The sequence below is a fragment of the Saccopteryx leptura genome, chromosome 3 (genome assembly GCF_036850995.1).
Source record: "Saccopteryx leptura isolate mSacLep1 chromosome 3, mSacLep1_pri_phased_curated, whole genome shotgun sequence".
NCBI lineage: Eukaryota > Metazoa > Chordata > Mammalia > Chiroptera > Emballonuridae > Saccopteryx > Saccopteryx leptura.
In genome coordinates, this window is record NC_089505.1 from 18,674,462 (window position 1) to 18,702,184 (window position 27,723).

The 27,723-nt window shown below is 41.7% G+C and overlaps 1 protein-coding gene across 1 annotated transcript in view; it reads right to left on the reverse strand.

Moving 5' to 3' along the window:
• Positions 1-6,414: 6,414 nt before the first annotated feature.
• The window catches only part of SAMD5 (sterile alpha motif domain containing 5), a 48,373-nt gene continuing 27,064 nt past the window's right edge, over positions 6,415-27,723 (reverse strand). Inside the window, exons 2-3 of the mRNA XM_066373040.1 lie at positions 8,025-9,390; positions 6,415-7,598 (exon numbers count right to left, since the gene is read on the reverse strand). Of these exons, the coding sequence (XP_066229137.1) occupies positions 9,328-9,390 (63 nt within the window). The 3' untranslated portion in view covers positions 6,415-7,598; positions 8,025-9,327. The remainder of the gene's footprint in view (positions 7,599-8,024; positions 9,391-27,723) is intronic.

Sequence of the window (27,723 nt, forward strand, 5' to 3'; positions counted from 1 at the left end):
GCTTCGTTTCCTCAGGTGTGTAAGACAATCCATTCAGCCCTTCACTTATGCAACAAGATGAGGTGCGGCAAAAGTAGGTTTATGTTGTTTGTATGGAAAACAGTGCAATAATGTATAAATAATCATGTAAGCATAAACGCTGTGTTTCACGGACTCACAACTGTAAACCTGTTGCTGCCCTGTATTACTTGCACTTACAAAGCACAAATACACCAGGAACCCTGGAAGACAGTGGGGGGCAACAGTGGTGGGGGCCAACCAGGTGGACTCACAGCTTCTGGCAGGGCACAGGAAAAAGCCAGACCATGTCACTGACTTTCTTTTAAACAATGTGACATTAGTCAGATCCTATCTGTTTCCCAAAACCTTCACAGGACACTGTTATAGATGACAGAGTGAAGGCTAATCAGGATAATCAAGCCTGGATTCAGGGCTTCTGAATAAGAAGTCAGGATTTAGAAAAAATCAAATGCATATTCTTCCCTCAAAATGGCTATTTTTGAAAATGCTGTCTTGTAAATTAATTTCTAAAATACAGTTAAAATTAAGTTGACTGAGTACAATGGATATAAAAGAATACACACTGAATGTATACAATTCACAATTGGTGCTCCTTATTCAACCAAGTAACAGATGAGATTGCACAGACATCCTGTTAAAGATACACGGATCTATTTTACAGTAGAGGAAGCTGGCCAAAAAGGTGTCCATAATTACACTAATGCACTCTGTCCTCAGGGTAACTCTAGGAGGTGGAAAAGAGTAATTTTTTTCATTTAAATTTGTTCAAGATTCCTCTTTTAAATTAAAAAAAAAAAACAAATCCTCAGTAGGGAAGCATATGGCCTGGAAGGAGTCTAACAGGTATTCGTTTTCCAGGTTCAGAGGGAAGACTTGAAAAGAGGCCTCCGCAGCAATGCTATTTTAGCCTCCTATTCTTTATCTAACCAACAGTCCTTCTTAGTTGGGATCTCTACTGCATCCAGGTATTTCATCATTTTGAAAAAATGTATTTTAGTGCTGCCCACCAATCTCATTGACATCTCCCAATATGCTTGATAGATCAAGGAAGGCTTAAAAGATTGTTTTTGTTCAAGTATAGTTGGTATACAATATACTGTATCAATTTTAGGTGTACAATATAACAATTTGACATCTATATAGCATACAATTTGATTAACACATTAAGTCTAATAATCACCTGTCAACGTGCAAAGTTGTAACAATGTTATTGACTATATTCACCTTTACCACCCACTGCCTCACTCCCCTCCCCACTCTGGAAACAATGAGTTTAATCTGTTTCTTGGAGTCTTTTTTTTGTTTTGTTTGTTCATTATTTTTTTCTCTTCGATTTTACATATAAATTAAGCCAATTTGGTATTTGTCTTTCTCGGTCTTATTTTATTTGGCATAATACCCTCTAGGCCCATCCATGTTGCTGTAAATAGCAAGACTTCACTTTTTGACTGTTGGGTAATATTCCATTGTGTATATGTACTACATCTTCTTCATCCCTCTATCAGTGGACACTGAGTTGCTTCCATATCTTGGCTATGATAAATAGTGCTGTAATGAGCATAGGAATGCATATAACTTTTCAAATTAGTGTTTTCATTTTCTTTGGATAAATGTCCAGAAGTGGAATTAATGGGTATTGTGGTAGTTCTATTTTTAGTTTTTTGAGACATCTCCATAATGTTTTTCTATAGTATCTGTACCACTTTGCAGCTCTACCAGCAGTGCACGAAGGTTTCCTTCACATCCTCCTCAACACTTACTTCTGTCTGACCAGGCGGTGGTGCAGTGGACAGAGCGTCAGACTGGGATGGGGAAGACCCAGGTTCGAGACCCTGAGGTTGCCAGCTTGAGCGCGGGCTCATCTGGCTTGAGCAAAAAGCTCACCAGCTTGGACCCAAGGTCACTGGCTCAAGCAAGAGGTTACTCGGTCTGCTGAAGGCCCATGGTCAAGGCACATATGAGAGAGCAATCAATGAACAACTAAGGTGTCGCAATGAAAAACTGATGATTGATGCTTCTCATCTCCCTCCGTTCCTGTCTGTCTATCCCTCTCTCTGACTCTGTCCCTGTAAAACAAACAAACAAACAAACAAAAAAACCCCAAACAAACACTTACTTCTATAACAGGCATTCTGACTGGTGTGAGGTGGTAGCTCATTGTGGTTTTGATTTGCATTTCCCTGATGATGAATAATGTTGAGCATCTTTGCATATGTCTATTGACCATGATTTCTTTAGAGAAGTGTCACTTCTTGTCCTCTGCCCAAGATCTGAAGCCTATGATTTTCAAGCTGAAAGATTAGGTTTTCAGCTCCTCCAGAACCCTGGGGATGCTTGGAGCTTTAGTTTATGAACGAAAGTGTTCTAACAGTACATCTTGAAAACCACGGATCTAAGTTGAAATTAAGGTCAGTCTAGAACGAAGGATGCTTTTTGAAGATGCCACAGATGCCTTTAGGTATACTTTCTAGGATCTGATATCAGACAGAAAGATGAAAGGATCTGGGAAAGTCTCAGTTGTCTGCCACCAACCTCATGTCATCATGAGAATGTTACAAACTCTTGACTCCTTGGTGTCCTAACTACACAATTTCTGAATCAGATTAGCTTATCCGAAGGTCCCTTTTCATTTCCAAAATTCAAATTTTTACAGATTTCCTTCGAATATTTACCCTATTTCTCTTTGCTTTCGATTGACTTTCCTCTCCTTTTGTATTCAGTGCAAATAAAAACACCCATTCACAATCACTACAGCAGACCACAATGCCATTTGTACATAACTGAAAAGACTACTAAAAAACTTCTCTAAATTAATGTTTTGGGTCTGCTCATCACATGCTAGTTCTTTTGCTAAGCATTTATGACAGTTATTCCATTTGCTGAAGGCCCTGATGCCAGAAAGTGGGAAGACTGGGACTGAATGCAATAGACTCTAGACTAGATCTAATGATGCCTGTGATACTACTTATCTGTAGCTGAATCACAACAATCTTCAAGTGGAGTCAATGGCTGTGGAAACCACAGCGGGACCACATGTGGAGAAACTCCACATAGGACTCGGCCTGACACTTCCCACCGCCCCACCTCCCACTGTGGTGAGCCACGATTACTGGCACAGAGTCGCATGCTGTCACCTCAGGAGTAGTTTTTTAGGCGAAGGTGGGCTGGAAGGATCAGGGAAAAAGCCACAACATATACATATGTAACAATCACATAAAAGCATCTGAGTGCATGCATGTCATGATTTATTTGAATTGTGCCTGGAGGGCGGGAAACCTTGTTTCTTCCTTTCTTTCAAGTCAGAAGTCTGATTTCCCATGTGAGCAATAACGCTGCGGTACTGTAAACATTTATATACAGTCAATTTAAGCAACGCACATACTCTATGCCATTCGTTGAAACGTAAATGATTACAAGAGGCCAAGGCGGAACCACTGAGAAAGCCATAGCATTTATTGAAGAACGAACACATGTTTGCAAATCACAGGGCTGCGGGGGCGTACACTCCGTGGTACATAATGCTGTCGCAATGAGATGTTTCATTGTGTCTCTCATAAGATCCCTTTGTAAAACAGTATCTGAAGGGGGGGGGGGAGTGTCCATTGCAATTATATTTTCAAAACCAAACCTGCAACTTTAACTTAGGATGACTCTTTGCTTGGCTACTTAGATGTCCACGTGCTGATTATTCAGGGCCATGCGCAGATCTCTGCATGAGCGGGAAGGTTCGACGAGGAATGGCTTACATTGTCAGGCCCAGGCAATAGGGTGACCGCTACAATGAACAACAGAATTTCTGATATTTACACCAATCAGCCTCCCTCCATGCCCTCAACATGTGGAATCCAGCATTTCATTTTTAGAATAAGGAAAATGTGTCAAACAAAGGTTTGCTTGTGGTACACAATACGTCTGGAAAAGACACTTGTCATCTTAAATAATATTTAAAAGTCTATTTCCTTCTGTTCCAATGGAAGACATGTTGGTCAAATTGTCAAAAATAAATAAATAAATAAATAGCCACCCAGCTCTAACTGCAATTTAACCTCCCATTTTCCTCTAAAAGTTATCTTTTAACAACAATAAGAAATAAAATTTCATTTTCAGGAATTTAAACAATTTTTAAAAGAAAACATCTATTTTGATTAGTTAAAAAAAGTTATGTTGTTCATTTTTCTATAATTACTATTCTTTTTTTTTTCTTTTGCCTTTTTAAGAAAATACCTAAAATGGTCATCATTAGGTAGAAAGTTACTTGATTCTTTCTCCTTAGAGATTTATAAAGCTGAATGGGATTTTTTAATCAAAGAATCTGGATAGTGATAAACCTCTGATGTGGGAATTTCTAACTGATGATCGCTGAGGCTGCTATGAGAGTAAAATTAAAAATTCTTTTTTGTTTGTTTGTTTGTTTGTTTTAATTAAGTGAGAGGCCAGGAAGCAGAGACGGACTCCCACATGCACCCCTACCGGCCATAATCCACCCGACAAGCCCCCTACTGGGCGACACTTAGCCCATCTGGGGCTGCTGCTCCATTGCTCAGCAACTGAGCTATTTTAACTCCTGAGGCGAGCCATGGAGCATTCTTCAGTGCCTGTGGCCAATTCACTCAAACAGAGCTATGGCTGTGGGAAGCCAAGTGAGAGAAAGACAGAAGGGGGGAGGGGGAGGAGTGGAGAAGAAAGTCGCTTCTCCTGTGTGCCCTGGCTGGGTATTGAACCTGGGACTTCCACATGCTGGGCCAATGTTCTACCACTGAGTCAACCAGCTAGAGCCAAAATTAGAAATTCTAAAAGAAAAATAAATCCTAGCTGATTTGCTCTCCTCTGCACAATCTATTGCGTATCATTTAATGCAGCATCTATTATAGCTTTATTCCAAGCACAGGTTGTCAGTTAGACTTTTCTAAGAACTCCCTGTCACCTGGCCCTTGGTCTGAATGGAGAACTGGCACTTTAAGGTTAGGCCGAAGAGCATTTCTTGCATATATCTCTAGATATTACATTCTACTCTTTATTCCTTATGTACTTTGAAATTCAGAACTCTTCCACCTGCTTAAACCTGCTGTTTTGACACCCAATTATGTATTACATGTACAGAGTTCTATAAATCAAATATTCTGTCCAAAACTTTCATTTTCTTTAACCTCCCTTCTTGTTATTCCTCAACACCCAGGCAAGGGACCTATTCCCTGCACTCAGACTCTTCACAGAGGACAATCTCAGTTTTCTGGCAGGTGCTTCTCAGTCACCAGCACATCTGGCCTCTCTTCACACAGAAGAGTTTGCTGGTGCACAATCATCTGCTTCACATCATGGCTGAATTTACCCAAGAAGCAGTTATGGGGGAATGCCCGGTTTGCACTCACTCCTGAGTTGTCAATCAAGGCATTAAATCACAGGAAAATGTGCATATGCCACTCACCAATTTGCACACCAAACTTATAAATCTAAAGCTGTTATAAAAATAGGAAAATTAGAGAAATACTTCCCTATGTGCCTATGAGACTCTTTCCCAGACTTGACAAGTGCTGGCCTTAGGAATCCGCTCGTTCTTTCAATCAGTAAACATTTACCCAACTCCTACAGTGAGCGGCCTCTGCAACTTTCCCTTTTTTCCTCCCTAAAGCAAAGCAAAGGGGCCTGATTCAGCAGGTGTAAGGCAGCAATAAGGACATGTCAATTTATGCGTGGTCTTCTTGTCAGTTTTAAGGTAATCTCTTGCATAGAAGAACAAATAAAGAAGGTAACTGACAGCAAAGAGGGAAAAGGAGAGAGGTGCTCAGCACCTACTACATGCCAGGCACTGGACCAAGACCTCTGTGGGTGTAAGGAGCGGGACTCTCAATCCCTTTAAGATCTAGAGGAGGCATTTATTTTTCCCATTTGCTGCACAAACATAAGAAGCTGTGACATGTTTAACGGTTGTTCAAGATCATTGCTTATGCTACGCTACAGCTTATATTCTTACATTCACCACAGATTTAAAAAAAGGTATCAAGGCCCTGGCCGGTTGGCTCAGCGGTAGAGCGTCAGCCTGGCATGCGGGGGACCCGGGTTCGATTCCCGGCCGGGGCACATAGGAGAAGCACCCATTTGCTTCTCCACCCCCCCCCCTTCCTCTCTGTCTCTCTCTTCCCCTCCCGCAGCCGAGGCTCCATTGGAGCAAAGATGGCCCGGGCGCTGGGGATGGCTCCTTGGCCTCTGCCCCAGGCACTAGAGTGGCTCTGGTCTCGGCAGAGCGACGCCCGGAGGGGCAGAGCATCGCCCCCTGGTGGGCGTGCCGGGTGGATCCCGGTCAGGCGCATGCGGGAGTCTGTCTGACTGTCTCTCCCTGTTTCCAGCTTCAGAAAAATGAAAGAAAAAAAAAAAAAAAAGGTATCAACCAGATCTGAGGAACTCCAAGGTACACACTCAATCCTATGACTGTTCTCGTTGGTCACAGCACCACGACGCCGCGCCCTCCTCCGGCCCAGCCTGCTTGGGCACAGCCCCTCCGTGCGGCTGTCGGGTCCTCAGGCGGTTATGCATTCCCCTTGCCAAGAAATAGTATTTTCTTGTAAATAAAATCTTTATTTCCTCACCCCCACAAACTTTAAAATTTTGCTGGAATCCTCCAAATTCCTCAATAGTATGAAGTAAAATCAGCATTTAATCTCTGTTGTTGTTCTATGGAAAAAAAAAAAAACTGAAGACAACCTCTGGTTATGATCATGTATTTGCCCCTCATCTACTTTCTTGACATTAAAAACTTGAGAATGTCATGAATGTTCGAGAAAAGGAAAAAGAAACAACATTGTGAGAAAAAAAAAAAGACTCCTTTTAGGAGTAATTATCACCAGACACAATGCAGGCCAAGACTGCTCCTTTCTCCAAAACTTTGACTCTTCCCTCACCTTGATTTAATGCAAATGGATGAATGAAATACACTCTGCTTATTTTAAAGTTTTCATCCTCAAGCTTTAGGTAAGAGGTCTTTAAAGTCCATTGGCTATTTCACCGTTCTAAATTGTGACTCTTAATTTAGGTAGAAGATCGTTATTTTCAAATTCCAATAGCAGACACACAGAGAAGACTTAAATTGGGCACGATAATTGAGGTTAGACATTACACAAATAGAAAATAAAACTTGGTTGCATTACATTGCATTATAATGCCCACAGTGAAAAAATAGGTTTTTCAGACACTGGGTTCGCTTCTAGCAACAGTTCAACAAGTGCATGTAAATGTACATCTGTGAAATAAATCTGCCACAGATGCTGCACCTGGAAATGAGGTCTCTAACAGGAAGTCATTTATTATAATAAATTATATCTGTAATCTACACAGACCCTCCCCCACATACTCCTTAAAATATATATATATAGCTTGTTAATTTTAAAGACTCCAGTTCACTTGAAAAAAATGATTAAAGGTTGATTGGAGTATAATCCTTATGAAACTGCAAGCTATGTCTAGTTTAAAGGACAGCTTGTACATGCTTTTAGAGCTTAATTTCCTTGAACTTGTATATAAGAACAAGACTGAGTTTATGCAGTATCTAAATGAATCTCTAGAAGTCGCTAACCCTTATAAACCTTAGGTTTTTGGCCCTGGCCGGTTGGCTCAGCGGTAGAGCGTCGGCCTAGCGTGCGGAGGACCCGGGTTCGATTCCCGGCCAGGGCACATAGGAGAAGCGCCCATTTGCTTCTCCACCCCTCCGCCGCGCTTTCCTCTCTGTCTCTCTCTTCCCCTCCCGCAGCCAAGGCTCCATTGGAGCAAAGATGGCCCGGGCGCTGGGCATGGCTCTGTGGCCTCTGCCTCAGGCGCTAGAGTGGCTCTGGTCGCAATATGGCGACGCCCAGGATGGGCAGAGCATCACCCCCTGGTGGGCAGAGCACCGCCCCTGGTGGGCGTGCCGGGTGGATCCCGGTCGGGCGCATGCGGGAGTCTGTCTGACTGTCTCTCCCCGTTTCCAGCTTTAGAAAAATGAAAAAAAAAAAAAAAAAAAAAAAAAAAAAAACCTTAGGTTTTTAAAGGGCATTGTGATAAAATTGCCCTGCGAGACGGTACCTGTCTATCCCTTCCCAGGGACCGGTATGCACCAGGAAGGAAGGATGTAGATTTCTTTCCCTTTGAGGGTTTCCAGCTATTGAGCATCACAACGCTGCTGAAACCTTACATCTCTATGTACCTCTCAGCACAGGGGAGACTGCAATTCAGTTCCACTCAGCTACTCTCAGAAGCTGCCTGACTCAAAAGAGCTTGATGCTTATCTGTATCTTTTTTGTTGATCTCCTTTTAACTCAAGTTTTGGTCCTATCAACATGGTTGCATTTTCTCAGCAGGAAATAAGACTGCCGATATCCAAAGGCAAGAAAAATAGGAATGGGGAGGGGAGACTCCAGAGTTATCTTAATTACCTACTAACACCTCATTCTTCTCTCCCGTTTTGGCTGTGGTTCAACAGGATTCTTAGAGCTCACTGCCCCCACAGACCTGAAGTCAGACACCTGGGGAGCGAGGGGGGGTGGGACATCACGCTGGCCAGGGCAGGGTCCACCGAGTGAAGAAATTCGTCATGAAGGTCTGTAGCTGGCCCTTGCTCCGTGTGTGTCAGAGAGGGACAGTCTAGTGAACTTCAGCCAGATTAAATTCAGCCAGAGAAAAGTTAGAAAAACTTGCCTTCCTTTGGTGATATTCCTTAACTTGTCAGCCAGCTTTATAAATGTACCTATATATAACATGACTATATAAAGCACCTTCTGAACACAAGAATTCCTTCACCAAACTATTCTACAATAGAATTATATAAAATATCCCAATCTATGAAAACATGGTCCTATATAAAGTGGAAAAAAAAGTGTGTTAAAATACAAAATTAAAGCTACTATTCTCATGTTAAAGATTAAGTCAAAAGTGATGTAATTACTAGCTAATGCAAGAAACCTACATTTTTGTCTGGTATTACATTTAAAATTAGTTAAACCCCCAAAACCTTAGCCAACCTCATTTATTTTTATCAAGAAGTCAGAATAGAGAGAAAAAAAACCCAAATATGCATAAGACTGTCTCTCGCAATGATGTGTCCTTTAAAAACGAACTCAATACTTCTTAATGTGTGATATTTCACTGCCTCATTTCTAGCTATTATAAGTTAGTTACCCAGTGTACTGATTATTCCAGAATTTTTCCAAGCAAAAAGTTAAGCTGATGAGTATTTCCAGGGTCACCATCCATTTCCCTTTTTGAAAGAAGGTTCTAAATATGCCCTTTTCCAGTCTTCAGGCACCTCATCAGTCCTCCACGAGTTCTCAAAAATGATATCTAGCGGTTCTGTGATGACTTCGGCCAATTCATTAAGTACTCTAGGATGCCAGCCATTGGGACCTGTGGATTTGAACATACGGGGGTTACTGAAGTTCTCCTTTACCCATTCTTCCCCTAGTTCAGCATGGATTCCTGCTTCTATTTTTAAGTCATAGTTGCCCCTTTCTGGTTCCCACCTGGGCTTCTGAAAACCAGCTTTCCGCTCTGCTTTTTATCTACCAATTTTCTCTTTGAAGCTAATAAACAAAAAATAGATTTTATTCTTCTCAAGCCTATTCTCAAGTTTCGTTTTAAAGAGGTCTGCTACTTCTTTTGTTCTAAAGAGCTCTGTTTCTTTTTCCTTTCATGTTTCTTGTAAGACAAGATAGTGACACAAAATTAAATACATGTGTATTTTGTAACAGTTCGCCTGCCTAAACCATATCCCTCAATACTATATTTGAGCATCCCTATGGATAGAGTAACAGTCAACACACCGTGGAACATTCTAAAGGCTACAGAGCTCATGTTCAGAGCATGCATCTGTACTAAACTTGTATCTGCAAGTGCTAATTCAAAACGCACCTTCCGAAATAAAACCCATCATCATCTTGGGTATGCAGAATCATTTACTTTTTCACGTACACATTTAGAAAGCATGGTTGTACAAGAGCTGGAAAGAGATTAATAAGACTTTCTTACAAAGCAGTAACCTAGTGGAATTCATTTGTTGTTGTGTGGTCACTCCGCGTCAGTGTTCTGGGATTGATATTAAACTAATGATCTCCAACCTCTAATAGGTGTTGACAGTTTTAACCCCTTCATTGACACAATGATTCCTCTGAAATTGAAAGACAGCAACAGATGACCGTTTCCTGCCCATCTGTCACGGCTAAACCCTGTGCCAAGACTTTCTGGACAGATTGAAAATGGACAAAGGAGAGGAAGGAAGAAGAGGGCGAGGAAGAGAGGACACCCGAGTCTTTCCCTGGCTTTGCGATAGGACAGGCAAACTGTGCCGGTAGGATCCAACTGTCTATTTGCTAGGTTTATGTTTCCAGTTGGAAAAGCTTTTGGAAAAGATGAAATCAATTTTGCTTTCTTTAGTTTTGTTCCTCTAGTTTGTATCTCTCCTACCTGCCTCCCGGTTTTATGCCTTACAAAAATAATTCATCTCACAGGCATCATTAAAAAGACTCTTCTAAAAACAATTGTACACATTTCTCTAGAGTACAACAATTTGTTTGAGCACATGCCACTTTCACCCCTGCTCAGATAGCCACCTGCTGACAGCAATATGTTAACAAATATGTCATTGTTAATTAGTTGGGTAATGTCATCCAGCAATTGCATCTATGTGGAAAGAAAGTATCACTATCCACACTGAGAAAGTTTCTTTCTCCAGAGAATCCAGCTACTTTCAGGCCATTGTTTTCCTGTAATACTACATAATAACTTATTATTAATAAATATATTCAAATAGTCACTCAAAGGAACCATATCCAAGCCAATATCTCTGTGAAAATCACCTCCTGTTATGAACATTGAAAAAGCAACGTTCAATCTTTCTTGACAAAATTCAGTTTTTTGGTGGGGAGTGAGAGGAAGTTCACCTTAATATAAAGTAGGCAAGACTTTGGTTTTTAGCACTTTAACAAGAGAATAAATAAAATGATATTACACCAAAATCTATAATTGCTATATAGTACAAGATAACTCGCTATTTCTATCAGAGAAACCAGAAAGCCTTAGTTATAGCATTTGTGGTTACTAAGGGGAAGGACAGGGTCAAAGAAGGAGGAGGCAGCATCTTGAGGACATTCTTATTAAACCCAAAGACTCAGATGTCACCACACTAGATATAGCTCTGCCTGAAGCCAGGCTGACGGCCTCGCCTACCGTGAAAGGTCATTTCACTCCAGGAACCTATGAAAATAAAGAAAAGGTGCTTGGACAAGGTTATCATGCAGCAAGTGCAGACACCCTCCACACTCATCTTATCCTAAGACTAGCACCACGGAGTCATTCACAGATCCCGCCCCCAGCTCACAGCCTCCGAAACCTCTGGCGTCTCTGGTTCAACGAAAACCAAATCACATTCATTAAACAAGCCCAGCCTTGCACGTCGCTGTTTTTCATTCTTTGGGGGAGAGGGTGGGAGGCAGACAAACAGGATTTCCGCAGCTGGGTCATGGAGAGTTTCAAGATGTGAGAGCAGTGGCAGAGAACAGTAATTAGCCAAGCACATGTTGCTTCATGATCATAGGAAACACCGGTAATTTCCCTGTTACGGAAGCTCCCACACACACACACGCTCTGGCGGCTGACATGCAATGTGACATCCCTGCTCCTGTCCCTGCTCCTGCTGGGTCCCGTTTCTATTCGAGTGGGATAGAAATGAACAGATTTTTTAAAATTCTGACCAAATTGAAGGAGAGAACTGCTGAAAACAAGTCTCCTGGGCAAATAGGCAGGGCCAGGCCAGTCTCGTTTAACAAGCCGCGCCCCCAGCATGCGCTCGTCATATTTCTTCCCGCCTAAACGATCTGGCATATTAAAAAGGCTTTTTCTTCATGCCATCAAGAAAAAGAATCACCTGTTTTTATGCGCGTATAGTTTTTGGATGTAGTTACGCGGCTGACTTAAAAATCATACAAAGGAACAGCCTCGAATCTGGTCCTGTCTCAGATTTCATGACCGCCAACCTCTGGCACAATAAGCACCATGTAGTATTTTTTGGTTCCATTAATGCTCCTGAAGTTTGGCTTTCTTTTAATAGACAAAGCTTCTAAGAAACGAATGCCAGCACTTTGTAATGGGACCTTCCTATTTCTCAGAAACACTACTGAAAGGTTCTGGTTGAGCTCACTTCCTTACCCACCTTTGAGGCCGCGCTCAGTCACAGAGTTCCTGTGTGAGGGCCTGAACTGTGTGCCTTTCTCGACTATTAGAGTGGAAGGGTGGGGGAAAGCCTCTCATATCATAGATATCTAGCGATTCTCATAGCCTATGTTAGAATTCTAATCTGAGAAACAGGGAGGGCAGAAAATGCTCTACTGCTCACAAAAATTAGGGGATATTTTATTGCTTCATTTCCGTTCTGAAATATCCCCTAACTCTTGTGAGCAGTATATTTAGTTAATAAACTATCATCTTATGGCTAAACATTAAGATTTATGAGATTACATGCCCCCCATGTATTATTTTGATTTTTAACTGACTTCAAGTCTGTTCTTCTTTTTACTTTGATTTCCCCCTAATCAAAAGCAATAAGGATTTTATGCATCCTGACCATTTAGAAGTTATTTCTTTATTGTGATATTATTCTAAGAATGTACTCAGTTGCAGATGTGGAACCAATGGAAAGTTATTCTTCACATTTGGTTGCTGAGATAAAAAATTAAATAAAACTCGTGACTATTTATTAACACTCTATGTAATATCTTCATAATTGGGGGATACCTGTCTCATTGGGAAAAATTAATTAGGAATGACAATAGAAATGTTGCCTCTTTTCCTCTTGGATGGCAGAGGGGCACAAAGCTGAACTTTTGGGTGTTTGGTGACAGGACACAGATGTTTCCACCTCATAGCTTTCTCAAACTAAGCTTACCAACATTTGGCCATGTCACAGTGCCTGTCATTATGGGACCAAGGAAGGCAGAGAATCTGCTTAGGGGGGGGGGGGGGGTTTCTACACAGCCTCATTTTAACTGTAAACTTCTCCCAGGGCAGAAACCACACTTTACACTTCTTTACATCTCCTGTGGAAACATTATATATAACGTCACCCACTACCAATGCTGGCTGATTAAATTGTCCATACCTTAATTTTTACATATAATTTCTTAGTAAACTAAGTTCCTGTTGGGACATTTTATTCTAGCAAGTCAGATAGGACTATAAAATCCCTTTGCTTATACAATGGAGAAAAAAAATTATCACTATACTCATATGTGTCTTAATGGTCACCTTTAATGAAGTTCCTCAAAAGGCCGCTGAGGGGCTTTCCCTGGCTGCTACACTGGGAGGTGGCTTCTCAGGCCCCAGCAGGCTGCAGGATGCTACAGGTTAGACAGCTGGCGGCTCATGGGTCCCTTTCTCTGCCAAATGACTCCTACAGGGTAGACTCTTTAGGAACTCTATAGACTAGAAAAATGTCTGACCTCCTCCAGAATAATCAACATATCTTTTTTACCTTAAACACAAATAACCAAATGCTATATACATACCGTGGACTGCCATCCTGCTTTCATTCATGGTATGTCCTCGGTAAATACTAATTTACTAACAAGATCTTGAAATAAACAAGGAGGGTCGTAATATGGCATCTTTTCACTAGCTCCTCATACCCCACATGGTTCTCATCTTCACTCGAGACTTATCTGCAGGTTTTCAGCAAATGCAAAGCATACCAGAGAGGCTGGACATTTTTTTACCTGCTTATTATTCAGAAAACCCCCAGAAGCAAATTCAGGGGTTTCAAGATAAAAGTGCCTTTGTTTATGCTATCCTCAGGGCATTAACCGATTTTTATAATTCCTTCCGACTGAATAACTATGGAAATCCCAATTTCTTAAAAGCATTTTGTTATACTCATCACTGAATACTCTGAATACACAAATCCCCGCACTGGTGGCGAGGTCGTGGAGCCCAGGGTTTTCTCAGAGGCCCAGGGCCTGCTCACTGCCTGCAGTTTCAGCCATGTCTTATCTCTACTGGGAAGAGATCATCAGGATTGAACTGATTGTTCTTTCAATAATTTTATAATAATTAACAGCTTGTCATAACATGAAGCGGGGGCTAGGTCACTGCTCTTCCCAGATGCATTCAAGTCCAGTTAAGGAGATACCGTGGTACCTGGAGGAGCCAGTGCCTTCAAACAAAGAGGGAGATTGGGCATATTTATAGATGGAATGGAAGGATTCGATGGAAACTACACATAAGAAAATAAAGGGGTAATAATGGACCGTAATTATTACTTGGGCCAAGAGCAGTCACCACGAGGGGAGGGGGGGATTACTCTTAAAGGGAAGAGGGGTAATTCATCATCTGAAATAGAAGCAGAGAAGAGCAGACAGGCTTCATCTTAAGGTGAAGGGGAGAATGAGGGAGGGTCTGGCTCAGTAAGGACTGAGCCACGGCTATTTAAAGAAGGGGTGGCGAGAGGCATGGGCTGGGGCTGGTGGAAGGAGTCTGAAATAGCCACCAAGGGAAGTGACATGAAGTCAGCCTGACAGCTGCAGAAAGGGCTGGTTCGGCTGTAATGGACTGCATGCAACCACAGTGATACAGGTTTTTAGAGTTTCCTCAGAGTCTTCAAACACCACCCCAGATAGTGATCAACACACGGGCCTAGAAATGCACAACACAAAGCTGGAACCCAGATAAAGATAAATGCTGGAGCATGCTGAACACCAGCGTTCTGTCTTCCAGTGCAGCTCTCTAAAATATACTGGACAAAAATGTCCTATCTCAGCGGTCAGCGAACCGCGGCTCACGAGCCACATGCGGCTCTTTGGCCCCTTGAGTGTGGCTCTTCCACAAAATACCACATGTGGGTGCAAAGGCCAGTTTAGGAGTACCCTAATTAAGTTAATAACAATGTACCTACCTGTATAGTTTAAGTTTAAAAAATTTGGTTCTCAAAAGAAATTTCAATTGTTGTCCTGTTGATATTTGGCTCTGTTGACTAATGAGTTTGCCGATCACTGTCCTATATTAACTATGTCTGTTCAGGCTGCTATAACAGAATCCCACAGACTGGGTGGATTATAAACAACAGAAATTTATTCCTCATGGTTCTGGAGGCTGGGAGGTCCAAGATCAAGGCATCCACAAACTCAGTGCCTGGAGAGGGCCCTCTTCCTGGTTCACGGTACCATCTTCTTGCTGTGTCTTCACAGGGCAGAAGGAAGCTCTTTGGGGTCACTTTGCTAAGGGCACTAATCACATTCATGAGGGCTCCACCCTCATGACCTAATCACCTCCCAAAGGCACCACCTCCAAATACCATCACATTGAGGATCAGGTTTTTACATAGGAAGTTAGGGAGGACACCGACATTTAGTCTATAGCAATGTCTGGCTCTAAACAGGCTCATTGGCTGCTCTTTTATGGGTTCTTTTCTCTCTATCCTCCTAGTCTCTCTCTCAGCTACCTACTCTCAGTAAAATCATCCATTATTCGGTACTAATTGTCTCTGAAATCACCGTAACTACTGACTCTTACCACAATTACCACCAATAAACTTGTCGTTAACAGTACATTTATAGCACATATTGTGACTGTCATTATCTGCCTGACCTGGCAAGGGACCTGTATATTTATAATAATCCCTTCACTTCTCATAAGCCTACATGATGGCTACAGTGGACCCAGTTTTATAGGTGGGAAATCTGAGACTTTCAAGTGTGGATAACCTGGAAAGGCCAGAGAGCTATCTATATCTGGTAGAGTGGTTCTGTCCAACATCAAAGTCCAACCTTGTAAAAGAATGTCTGTACTCTCAATCATTTTTTATTGGGAACATATAGTAGTTGAATAGTGTTCCCCAAATGTGACCTTGGAACCTGACCAGGTGGTGACACAGTGAATAGAGTGTCAGCCTGGGATACTGAGGACTCCGGTTCGAAATCCTGAGGTCGCTGGCTTGAGCATGGGATCATAGACACGACTCCATGGTCTCTGACTTGAGCCCAAAGTTCAGTGGCTTGAATCCAAGCCACTGAATCCAAGTCACTGGTTTGAGCAAGGGGTCACTGGCTCAGCTGGAGCCCCCCAGACAAGGCACATATGAGAAATAAATCAATGAACAACTAAGGAGCTGCAACTATGAGTTGATGCCTCTTATCTCTCTCCCTTCCTGTCCGCTATATCCCCACTCACAAAAAAAAAAAAAAAAAATGTGGCCTTGGAAATATGGTTTTTGCAGATGGTTTGAGTTCTGTGGATGAAATCATCCTGGATTTAGGGCAGGCCTTACTGAACTCCTATCACTGGTATCCTTCTAAGAAGAGGAGAGGACCCAGAGAGACACCCATTGGAAAGGTGATCAAAGAACAGTGATGCAGCCACAGCCAAGTAATGCCAGGAGCCCCCAGAAGTTAGAACAGGCCAGGAAGCCTTCTCCCCTAGAGACTCCAGAGGGGCATGGCCCCTCTTCTGAACTCCCATACCACGAGAGAATACATTTCTGTTGTTTTAAGCCACTCATTTTGTGATACCTTGTTACAGCAGCCCTCGAAACTACGAAACTACGACAGAACCCTTTTACATAAATGTGACATTTCTCAAATGCTCTTAGAAATATTTTTCATCACTTTACTGGTTTTGGCAGCACGTGCACTTGCGATTTTGAGTAAAAGGTATTTTGTTTTCATTCAGAATATTAAATGTTATGCATAACGCTTACTTATAGTACTATATTTAATGTAATTCATACTATGTGAGGAAAATTTGACTACTATCTATTAAATAAATGATGCAAACTGTTTAATTATGTAAGAAAATATGGTTCATAAAAATACATTAAAAACTGTCCACTAAGCTTATACATGGACTCCATGTATATTAAAATGCAGACTGATATTTACTTACATCATCAAAAATAGAAAATCAGCATTTGGAATGATTATTTTCCTTTTGCTTAATATCTACTGGTTTATTCATTACTTAATTGAATATTTATTATTTGTTTTACATTGTAAGACAAGAGAGAAGGTTTCAGTGCTATTTACAAATAACATACTATACGTGTGGATACATTTTTATTTGCAATGTTAGAATTGAATATATTGTAATTGCCAGTATTTTCCTATTTTGATATCATTTACTGAAGAATGAGAAAAAGTTTAATAGGCAATGTAAACATTTTTGAGCTCTATGAGGGTTTTATTTTAAAGAGGAAAATATTTAAATAATTTTTATTGAGCTATTTAAAGAGATATATTTATTTTATTTTTTTTTAATTTTTATTTATTTTTTATTTATTCATTTTAGAGTGGAGAGGGAGAGACAGAGAGAGAGAGAGAGATAGGAGAGACAGAGAGAAGGGGGGGGAGGAGCTGGAAGCATCAACTCCCATATGTGCCTTGACCAGGCAAGCCCAGGGTTTCGAACCAGCGACCTCAGCATTTCCAGGTCGACGCTTTATCCACTGCGCCACCACAGGTCAGGCCTAAAGAGATATATTTAAACAGTCACAATTCCCAACCTGGACAACTCTTTTGATTCTTCTGACAGTTTTGACACCTCCAGCTGGCAAATATTCAACTATTCTACATTAGCAGTTCTCAGACTTTTGGTTCCAGGAGCCATTAGTATTTTTTAAAAACTTTGAGGATTCCAAAGAATTTTTGTTTATGTGGGTTATAACTACTGATAGTTACCATATTTGTAACTGAAACTAAGAAATGTTTAAAATATTTAATTCATTTAAAAATATAAAATAGTAAAAAAAATAAAAATAAAAATATAAAAATAATAAATGCCTACATGTTAACATAAATAACATATTTTTATAAAAAATAAATATATTCCCTTCCCAAAATATTAAGAAGCATGGCTTTGCTTTGCAATTTTGTATATCTCTTTACAGGCAGACAGTTGGACTCTCCATCTTCCTCATTTGATCTGCGGCAATATGATTTTTAGTTGAATTACATGGAAAAAAATATGGCCTCATATAGATGTATCATTTAAAAAAGGAAAAGTGTTTAAATCACTTTTTAAGAGATGCAATAGTAGATATTATTTTTGAAACTATACCCAAAATTGACAACATATAGTTGTTGTTTTTTTAAATATTTTATTGAATTTACAGGTGTGACATTGGTTAATAAAATTATACAGGTTTCAGGTGTACAATTCTATCCAATAGCATCGGTACATTGCACTGTGTGTTCACCACCCCAAGTCAAGTCTCCCTCCATCACCATCTGTCCCCCTCTACCACCTCCATCTCTCCCCATCCTTCTTTCCCTCCTGCCATCTCACACCGTTGTCTGTGTCTATAAGTTTTTTCTTTGCTTAATCCCTTCACCCTTTTCACCCAGCCCCCAACCCCTATCCCCTCTGACAGCTGTCAATTTGTTCTCCATTTCTATTTTGTTCATTAGTTTATTTTGCTCATTAGATTCCACATATAAGTGAATCATATGGTACATGTATTTCTCTGATTGGCTTCTTTCACTTAGCATAATAATCTCCAGGTCCATTCATGCTTCATTTTTTTATAGCTGAGTAGTAAGTAGTCTTTTGTGTAAATGTACCAGACTACAAGTTTGGTAGTTAGTTTCTTAGAAGCCAGTTGCAATGTGAAGCATGAAAACATACCACTGAACTTTTTATACTCTATCTACTACATAAAAGATAGTCTATATTCTACTCTTAGTGGATCTCTTCCCATATGGGATTTGGTAATATCATGCATTGGTCATTTGGGAAATATTGGGTTCCCGAGTTATGCAGATCTTCCTGATGTTAACACATATTATTCAACATTAAAAAAGTACTGTTTGTTAACATCACCACCCATCTAATCCAAAAAGTCTTTGAATATCACTTAGTAACTGTTGAACTCACTGTGGCAGATACAAATTTTTGAAATATGTAATTTTTACTTGAATATTCTAATTTCATTCTTAAACAAATAGAGTCAACTCTTTTTCTTGATATATTAGGTCCACTTTATTCATCTCTGAGAAATTATCTGCCAAATACCCAAGTCTAACTAACCATGGCCTGTTCTTCAGTTTTTCTTTCAAGTGAAAATGACGTTCCATGAATAAAGCTGCTAGTTTAGCTAGCAACTCAACTCGAACAACAGCCTAAGTGGTTTGCAAGGAGACAAGGTTCACACACACTGCCATTTGTCACAAAAGTCTTTATGAGTACAGTAGTTCCTTTTTATTACACAGTATATATTTTTAGAAAAAAAAAAAAACATGTATCCGAAGTTGAACTTTAGTAAACTTACTAATTTCTTCTGCTTCTTCAAAGATATTTTAAGGATAATGGCTCTTTTTTTGGCATGTGTACAGATGAAGAATACAATAGGCACTAATATAGTTTGGTACCAATGCCCTGATTGGCACTAATGTGCCAGCACTTTTACCCACTGTTGCTTTTGTATACCCAGTACAAATGTCCACATGGTGAAAAGGGAAATAATGCCATAGTATTGCTATAAAAAAATTATTACCTCAGATACCCTAAAAGGATCTCAGAGACCCCCAACGGTCTGAGGACCACACTCTGAGAAGCCCTGCTCCACACCACTTCTGGATGGACGGTCAAGGTAGGTGTCACAAAATCAGCATGAGCAAACCAACTCATTAGTCTGCAATATAAGTTCACCTTCTGAAATGGGAGCTCCTTCCTGACAATCACTCTGCATTGACCCTCCTGGCCCCCCACCTGGCTCTGCCCCATGGAACTAGAAAGTCTGGAGCAGGGGTCAGGAACCTAGGGCTCACAAGCCAGATGTGGCTCTTTTGAAGGCTGCATCTGGCTCGCAGACAAATCTTTAATAAAAAATAATAATAATGTTAAAAATATAAAACATTCTCATGTATTACAATCCATTCATTTCCTACCACTCATGTTCATGGTTGTGGGTGGCTGGAGCCAATCACAGCTGTCCTCCAGGACAACACCAAATTTTTATTGGATAATGCTTAACGTACACAGGTCATTATATGGCTCTCCCGGAATTACATTTTAAAATATGTGGCGTTCATGGCTCTCTCAGCCAAAAAGGTTCCCAACCCCTAGTCTAGAGGCTTCCTGCCAAGAGGTGAGTTTCTTTTCCTTACCCGTCTGGTGAGAGGATTTATAAAGACAGCTGAGCTGGCCAGGAAATGTAGCCTACAGCATCAACATAACCCTGGGTTTCCTGGTATCTGGTCCGAGCTCCCCAAACACTGAACCATGACCTCCACTGGGCCTTGCCCTCACCTGCCATAATCTTTTTCAGCCAATCCTTGGAAAGCACATTTGCATGTTTCCTGGCAGCCAGAGCGTAGGACCAGCCAGGTGCCTGTGCTGGTTCCTATCATTCCGCCTATCCTCTGGTTTTAGTAGGAGAAGGAGAGACCCTTTCAAAAGTCTCATGAAAGTGACGTGCTCTGATACCATCATTCTGCATCTCAAGGACCATCAGCTAATTTCTTTAAAGTCACAGAACCTATAAAGTCATCGGAATAATCCTCAAAATGCTGGTCTTGTCCAAACAAACTCTGAGGACATGTAAATGGGTTACCTGAAGCAGTAAAACAGGTAAATAGGACTAAGTTCCAGCATACACTGGAGGTCTTTGCCACACCTACTTGCTGTTATGCAGTGACAGTTCTAGAAGGTTTGGGAGCTAAAGCCCAGATCAAGGGGCATTGCAGTTACAATCAAGGTAGCTTAATGTCATTGTGCCCAGAGTAAGCCCAGGGTAGGGGTGTGTGTGTGTGTGTGTGTGTGTGTGTGTGTGTGTGTGTAATGTTAATAATTGGGGTAGAGGACACATGGGGTATATACACTACCTTAATCCAAACCAGCCTATCCCCCAGGGAGTCCTCAGCAGTCACCGAAGCAATCCCTTCCTGCCAGGAAAGAAGTCCCTTGGCGTGAGCAGAGCAGAGATGCCTGCTCAGGCTGGAATGAAAGTCCAGTTTCCTTCTTCCTGGATGGGTAGCCGTGGGCACATCACAGAACCACTCTGTGCTTCAGTTTCCCATCTACAAAATGGGAACAACAATGTACCTCCACCTCACGGGGCTGCTATAAGGATTAAACCAGCTAAAATTTGTAAAACTGTCTAGAACAGTACCTGACACGGTGTATGTCTATGCATGTGTGTGTGTCTGGATTATTTTCTCTAACACTTTTCTTCTGAAAGGCATGGAGTTCTACTTCACGGTGCAATCATAGAAGGATATAAAGCGATCCCTAAAGAGGCACAGATACTTAGTCACATTTTCAGAATAAAACATAACAAATGTGCAGCAGCATTATGAAGTTAGTCATCCACAAATGTTATTAGAATAAATCATGAATAATGTGTATGCTTTAAGCCAGGGGTCTCCAAACTACGGCCCTCGGGCCACATCGGCCCCCTGAGGCCATTTATCCGGCCCCTGCTGCACTTCCGGAAGGGGCACCTCTTTCATTGGTGGTCAGTGAGAGGAACATAGTTCCCATTGAAATACTGGTCAGTTTGTTGATTGAAATTTACTTGTTCTTTATTTTAAATATTGTATTTGTTTCCGTTCTTTTTTTTTTTTTTTACTTTAAAATAAGATATGTGCAGTGTGCATAGGGATTTGTTCATAGGTTTTTTTTATAGTCCGGCCCTCCAACAGTCTGAGGGACAGTGAACTGGCCCCCTGTGTAAAAAGTTTGGGGACCCCTGCTTTAAGCACTGTCTAGCCATTAACTTTAAAAACTTCACTTCGCTTTGTGAAGTCTATCCTCTGAACATAACTTCCACAGTAGTCCTCCTCTGCCTGTTCAAGCACAATGACGTTCTTAATGGTTTAAGGACACAGACCCCCCCCCCCACACACACACACAGGGCATGTGCATATGTGTGCGCACAGACACACATTTTAAAGAGGCACTTCACTAGTCTAATTTTCTTGCTTTCTTACTGCCCTTGGATTGAGAGAAATTATTGCTTTAAATGTGATCAAGAATTTAAGAACGTCTCCAAGTAAATTTATCCAAAACATATTATTTATGTAGAAATCCACTCACAATGATTGTTACCCAAATAATTCCCAGGTCTCTTGTATTAATTCCTCAAGGGTCTGTGTTTCTGGGATTAGGAGACACTTTCCCAGAGGAAGAGAATCATTAGAAGCTAAAATAGCATTCTTGAAGCGATTCAAATACCTTAAAACAAAAATTGGTTCACCCAGTGGAAGTGAGGTCCCAGAATCCCAACTTCAAGAGAGCACTGAGTGGTGGTGGCCACATTCTCGCACTGGTTAGTGTGCACCAGGCCAGAAGACTTTACAGCAGTATTTCAGGAAGCGAAAGGCCAACATTTTTCTTTTGTCTTAAATCAGAAGAGCTGGCTTTCCTCTCCACACCATCTCCCACAGTCGAGCCTTACAACTTTTCATTGTTTTCTCCTTTGGGAATCGACCCACTGCAGTAAAGACGTCAAAGAGGGATGCAGATAATCCATGTATTTTCTGCAGGAACCACGCCTGGTTCCAGAGATAATGGGAAGGACCCAAACTTCCTGGAACAAACTCAGATCCATGGAAACATCCCCCAGCAAAAACACAGAAGCTCAGTGGATTGGGTCTTTTTCAAAAAAATTCAAAACCAGAAATAACCGTCGTCCCTTCTGTTGATGGGAGTGTCCCCTCTAGTGCACAGAATGCAATTTCAAGAGCTGACTTTGTCCTCTTAGATAAAATAGAATTTAAAATAGATATATGCATCGGCTGAAATCACATTTAGAAACAAGTTATTCAATTCTTGCCTTCAGTTCTTCTCATTTCCTTTGAGAACAAATGTAGAATAACCTTTCACATTGCTGCATTTTACTATCACTTTAGAGGAGTTGTTTTTATTTTAGGACATAATGTGTAAAGTCACGCTATTTAACACTACATTATATTCACAGATTATGCAAGTTAAATAAAGACAGCTTGCTGATTTCTTAATATAGATTCAGCTAAGATTAGTTATGCATCTGCCATCTTAACATTCAGGTTGGGGGAGGTGGGGGGGAGAAGTCCTAGTTAAAAATCACACTTGCATTGTAAGTGCTTAGAATTTCATAGTTCATTTAAGAGCATCAAATCAAGAATTTAATTATGTCAGAAAAGAACGATATCTTCTTAACAGACAAGATTACCGTACATTCCTTTAGATTCCTTTCCTTGTGTGTCCCCCCTCTTCCCCTCCCATAGTGGATCATTTTCCTTCACGTCTATGGACTTGTTTTCTGACCTATGAAATAAGGGGTTTGGTTAGATGGTTTAAGATACCCTCCAGTTCTGTCATGGTGTGATTTTAAGATTTCCACGGAATGAACTGATGAGGAGGCAAAGAAGAAATAGAGCCAAGATGCCGTGATAAGTTAAGCAATTCAGCTCCTAAACAAGGCATTTTCCATGATGCTAGACAGATGCCTCACACGGCACAGGCAGTGGACTGGCAGCTCAGAGCTGAAAGGCAAGAAACCATAGGACTACAGGTCTACCAAACCTCAGCTGCGTTGAAACACACAAACATTTGCTTAACAGCAAGCTATTCAACAAATCACAAAATCTTAAAAACATGAACTCCTCCCAACCAACAACAGTGTGTGTGTTACGGCTTCAAGACGGACTGAAACTCATGACAGAGTAATCTGTGTGTGTGGGAGGGGGTAGGTCTTATTTTTGAATCAGCTAATCTAACAATAACCTCCAGGCTGAGAGGCAAAGTGTTTATGCTTGCAAGTTTCTATAAATGTACCATGTAATTCCTTATGCTGCTGAATTACATAAATAATTCTCTCTGATGGTGGATGACACTCTGACTGGATCAATTAAATGAGGGTGTGTCTGGTGACGAGTCACGTTCCTCCACCAGAGCCTGAGACAAAGATTTATGTGCAGGCAGTCTATTTGGTAATGTGACGCCAGAGGGTAGAAGTAAGGGCCGCAGCGTAAAATAAAGGAGGGAAAACCGACATGAAGATGTTTATGGAGTTGGCCTCTTGGTGATGTGTTGTTCAAATCTTCAGGACTTTACAAGGAGCCTTAAGAAAGGCATGTCAGCCCTCCGCGTATAAAAGAAAGAGGGGAACATTTGGGCTTCAGCATCTATCGCTCATTTCTCAGGATTTGCCTCATGGGTGACAGTCTCCCCACACTATCTGTTTACACATGTGTGAGTGCCTTGTCAGCTCTCATAGGAGTACATGACGAAATCAGAGGAGCACAGGGACAGAAAGCAAGAGGCGGGGCTAAGCTAATGATGCAGCTAGTTGAAGCTTCTGCAAAATTGCTCGCTTAGCACTTAGATGATTTAAACTGGTGCACACAGATCTCAGGCATGTGTATCAGTCAGGATGGGCCACTTATGCAGTAGTAACAAATGACCCCACAATTTCAACGCCTTACAGCAATAACAAACGTTTTATTTTTCTTTTGTGCTACAAATCCAAAATGGGTCTACTATGGTTCTGAGCCATTTTCTTCACTCCAGGCCCAACAGTAAATGAAACAATGTCTGTCAGGAACATTGCCAGTCATTGTGACCTCAGGGAAATGATTACGTTTGTGAACCATACACGGTTTTGTAGAGATTCTTCCAGGAAGAGATTCACATCACTATATTCACCTTTCATTGGCCAAAGCATGCCATATGCCTATTTTAGTTCAAAAGGTACGGATGTAGCCTGACCGGGCGGTGGTGTAGTGGATAGAGCGTCGAACTGGGATGCGGAAGACCCAGGTTTGAGACCCTGAGGTCGCCAGCTTGAGCCCAGCTCATCTGGTTTGGGCAAAAGCTCACCAGCTTGAGCCCAAGGTCACTGGCTCAAGCAAGGGGTTACTCGGTCTGCTGAAGGCCCACGGTCAAGGCACATATGAGAAAGCAATCAATGAACAACTAAGATCTCGCAATGCGCAACGAAAAACTAATGATTGATGCTTCTCATCTCTCCATTCCTGTCTGTCTGTCCCTGTCTATCCCTCTCTCTGATTCTCTCTCTGTCTCTGGGGGAAAAAAAAAAGTACAGGTGTAGAATCCTGTAGGGAGGGGCGATAAGGAAGGGTGACTTAGAGTCCATTGATACAATCTATCACACTGTGCCTTCATTTTCATGGGAGAAAAACCAAGAGCTGCTTTTTAAGTATTTTCTGTATATAATGAAGCCTTTGAAAGAAAATTCATTCTCTCTCCTCACCAACCCCAGCCACCACTCTCTTCACCTATCCGCATCTGATTCTTGTTGTTAAAAAAAAAAATCATCTTGGCCCTGGCCGGTTGGCTCAGCGGTAGAGCGACGGCCTAGCGGGCGGAGGACCCGGGTTCGATTCCCGGCCAGGGCACACAGGAGAAGCGCCCATTTGCTTCTCCACCCCTCCGCCGCGCTTTCCTCTCTGTCTCTCTCTTCCCCTCCCGCAGCCAAGGCTCCATTGGAGCAAAGATGGCCCGGGCGCTGGGGATGGCTCCTCGGCCTCTGCCCCAGGCGCTAGAGTGGCTCTGGTCGCAATATGGCGACGCCCAGGATGGGCAGAGCATCGCCCCCTGGTGGGCAGAGCGCCGCCCCATGGTGGGCGTGCCGGGTGGATCCCGGTCGGGCGCATGCGGGAGTCTGTCTGACTGTCTCTCCCTGTTTCCAGCTTCAGAAAAATGAAAAAAAAAAAAAAAAAAAAAAAAAATCTTTCCTTATAAATATGTATCTGGGCCAAAATACAGGCCCCACTAAACAAAAACTTCCTTTCTAATCTATGCTGGACAGAAATACATAGAGGAGACAGAAATCTAAGAATGACCCAATCCCTTTCCTTTGAATATAAGTAGAACTTGTGGCTCAACCAAAGGAAAGAAAAAAAAAGAAGAAGAAAGAAAATTCGTAGAAATAGACAACAGTACGGTAATTACCGGAGGGAAAAGGGGGTGCGTGGAGGGAGGAGGAGGTACAGAGAGGACAAAGGGTGACGGAAGGAGACTTGACTTGGGGAGGTGAACACACAATACAGTATACAGATGATGGATTATAGAATTGTACACCTGAAACCTATGTGATTTTACTAATCAGTATCATCCCAATAGATATAATAAAAATAAATAAAATACTAATAACATAAGATAGATGTCATGTTCATGATCACATGACAAAAAGCAGATTTTTGGGGGTTGGCCTGGTCTAATCCTAGTCCTTTAAAAGTACAGTGTGTCTCAGGCTAGAAGACAGAAAGTCGGAGAGACTGGGAGCGTGAGAGGGACGTGACCCACCGCTGCCGGTTGGAAGACAGAGGGGTTACATGAGAAGGAACTCGGTCAGCTTCCAGGTGTAGGCAGTGGCCCACGGCTAACAGCCAACAAAGAAACAGGGACCTCAGACCTACAGCTCTCAGGAACTGGATTCTCCCCAAACCTAAATGAACTTGGAAGCAGAGTCTACCCTCAGATTCTCCAGATCCAAAACCAAGCTGACTGGTATCCTGACTTGGGCCCTATAAGACCCGGAGCAGAAATTCCAGTCCAGCATTCCCAGAATAGCGACCTACTGAACTAGAAGATAATAAACGGGTGTGATTTTTCGCCATTACGTTCACAGTCATTTGTCATGCAGCAACAGAATACAAATACAACATGTAACCAGATTTATCAGTTGAAGTATTCTACTGTTAAACAGCTAAAATAATGACTCTTTCCAACTTTCAGAACAGGTGACATTAATTCTAATGAAAGGGAAGGACTTCCCAGGGAGGGACAGAGGAGGAGGGTCAGTGTCAGAAAGGCAGGGCCCACAGAGGCACCGAGTGACAGGAAACATGCAGCACTTACTCCGCCCAGCAGTGGTGTTGCGCCTGCGCTGGGCCACCAACCACTCTAAACAAAGGAAAGAGGCAGAGGGACTAAGATAAACTAAGAGGTGCCAAGTCACAAGTGAGAGGCATTGGGGTCCAACCAACTGATTTTCTTCCCAATTTTTAGTATGGGGGCCATGGAGACGAGAGATCATGAAATTGTTTAAAAGATGCCCTGCCTCTATGGCGTTTTCCCCGTTGTGAATTCCCATGACTGTACGCCACGAGTCCCAATGCACCTGTGTAGTGCGGCAGAGGAAGCACGGCATGCCCACCTACCAGCCTCCCACTTCCTCTGCCCGGGCGCCCACTTCCTGCTCAGGCTCCCCTACAAATAGAATGGGGTGATTTGATCAAGTTCTGTCAATGGAATATAAGGAGAAATAACAGGAGTCACTTCCAGGCCACACTCCTAAAAAATATACTGAGCCTGTCTTCAGTTCTCTTGTCCCTGAAGGGGCCATGTGTTGAGGTGAAAGACCCCAGGATGCTGGGAGCCTGGGTCTCTCATTGGATGGCAGAAAGCCTCCACCGACATGCACTGGACTTTGCAGGAACCAGAAATAAATACATTATTTCTACATTGAGGGGTTGAGATTGTGGTGTAGAGGGAATGACTTTTTTTTTTTTATTATAGCGTAGTTTAATAATATTATCTTATCCTGAATAATATACATATATTTTCTCATTTGATTTGATTTAACAGGTTTAGGCAGAATTTCTTCATCTGTGACTCTTCTTGATTTAGTATATCATCCAAGCATTACACAAGGACATTAACACAGGAATTTGAATATCAAATTTAATTACTGTTACAAGAAATTCACATTCTTACATGTCTGATATTTACATTGGATTTCTGCCTGACATAAAA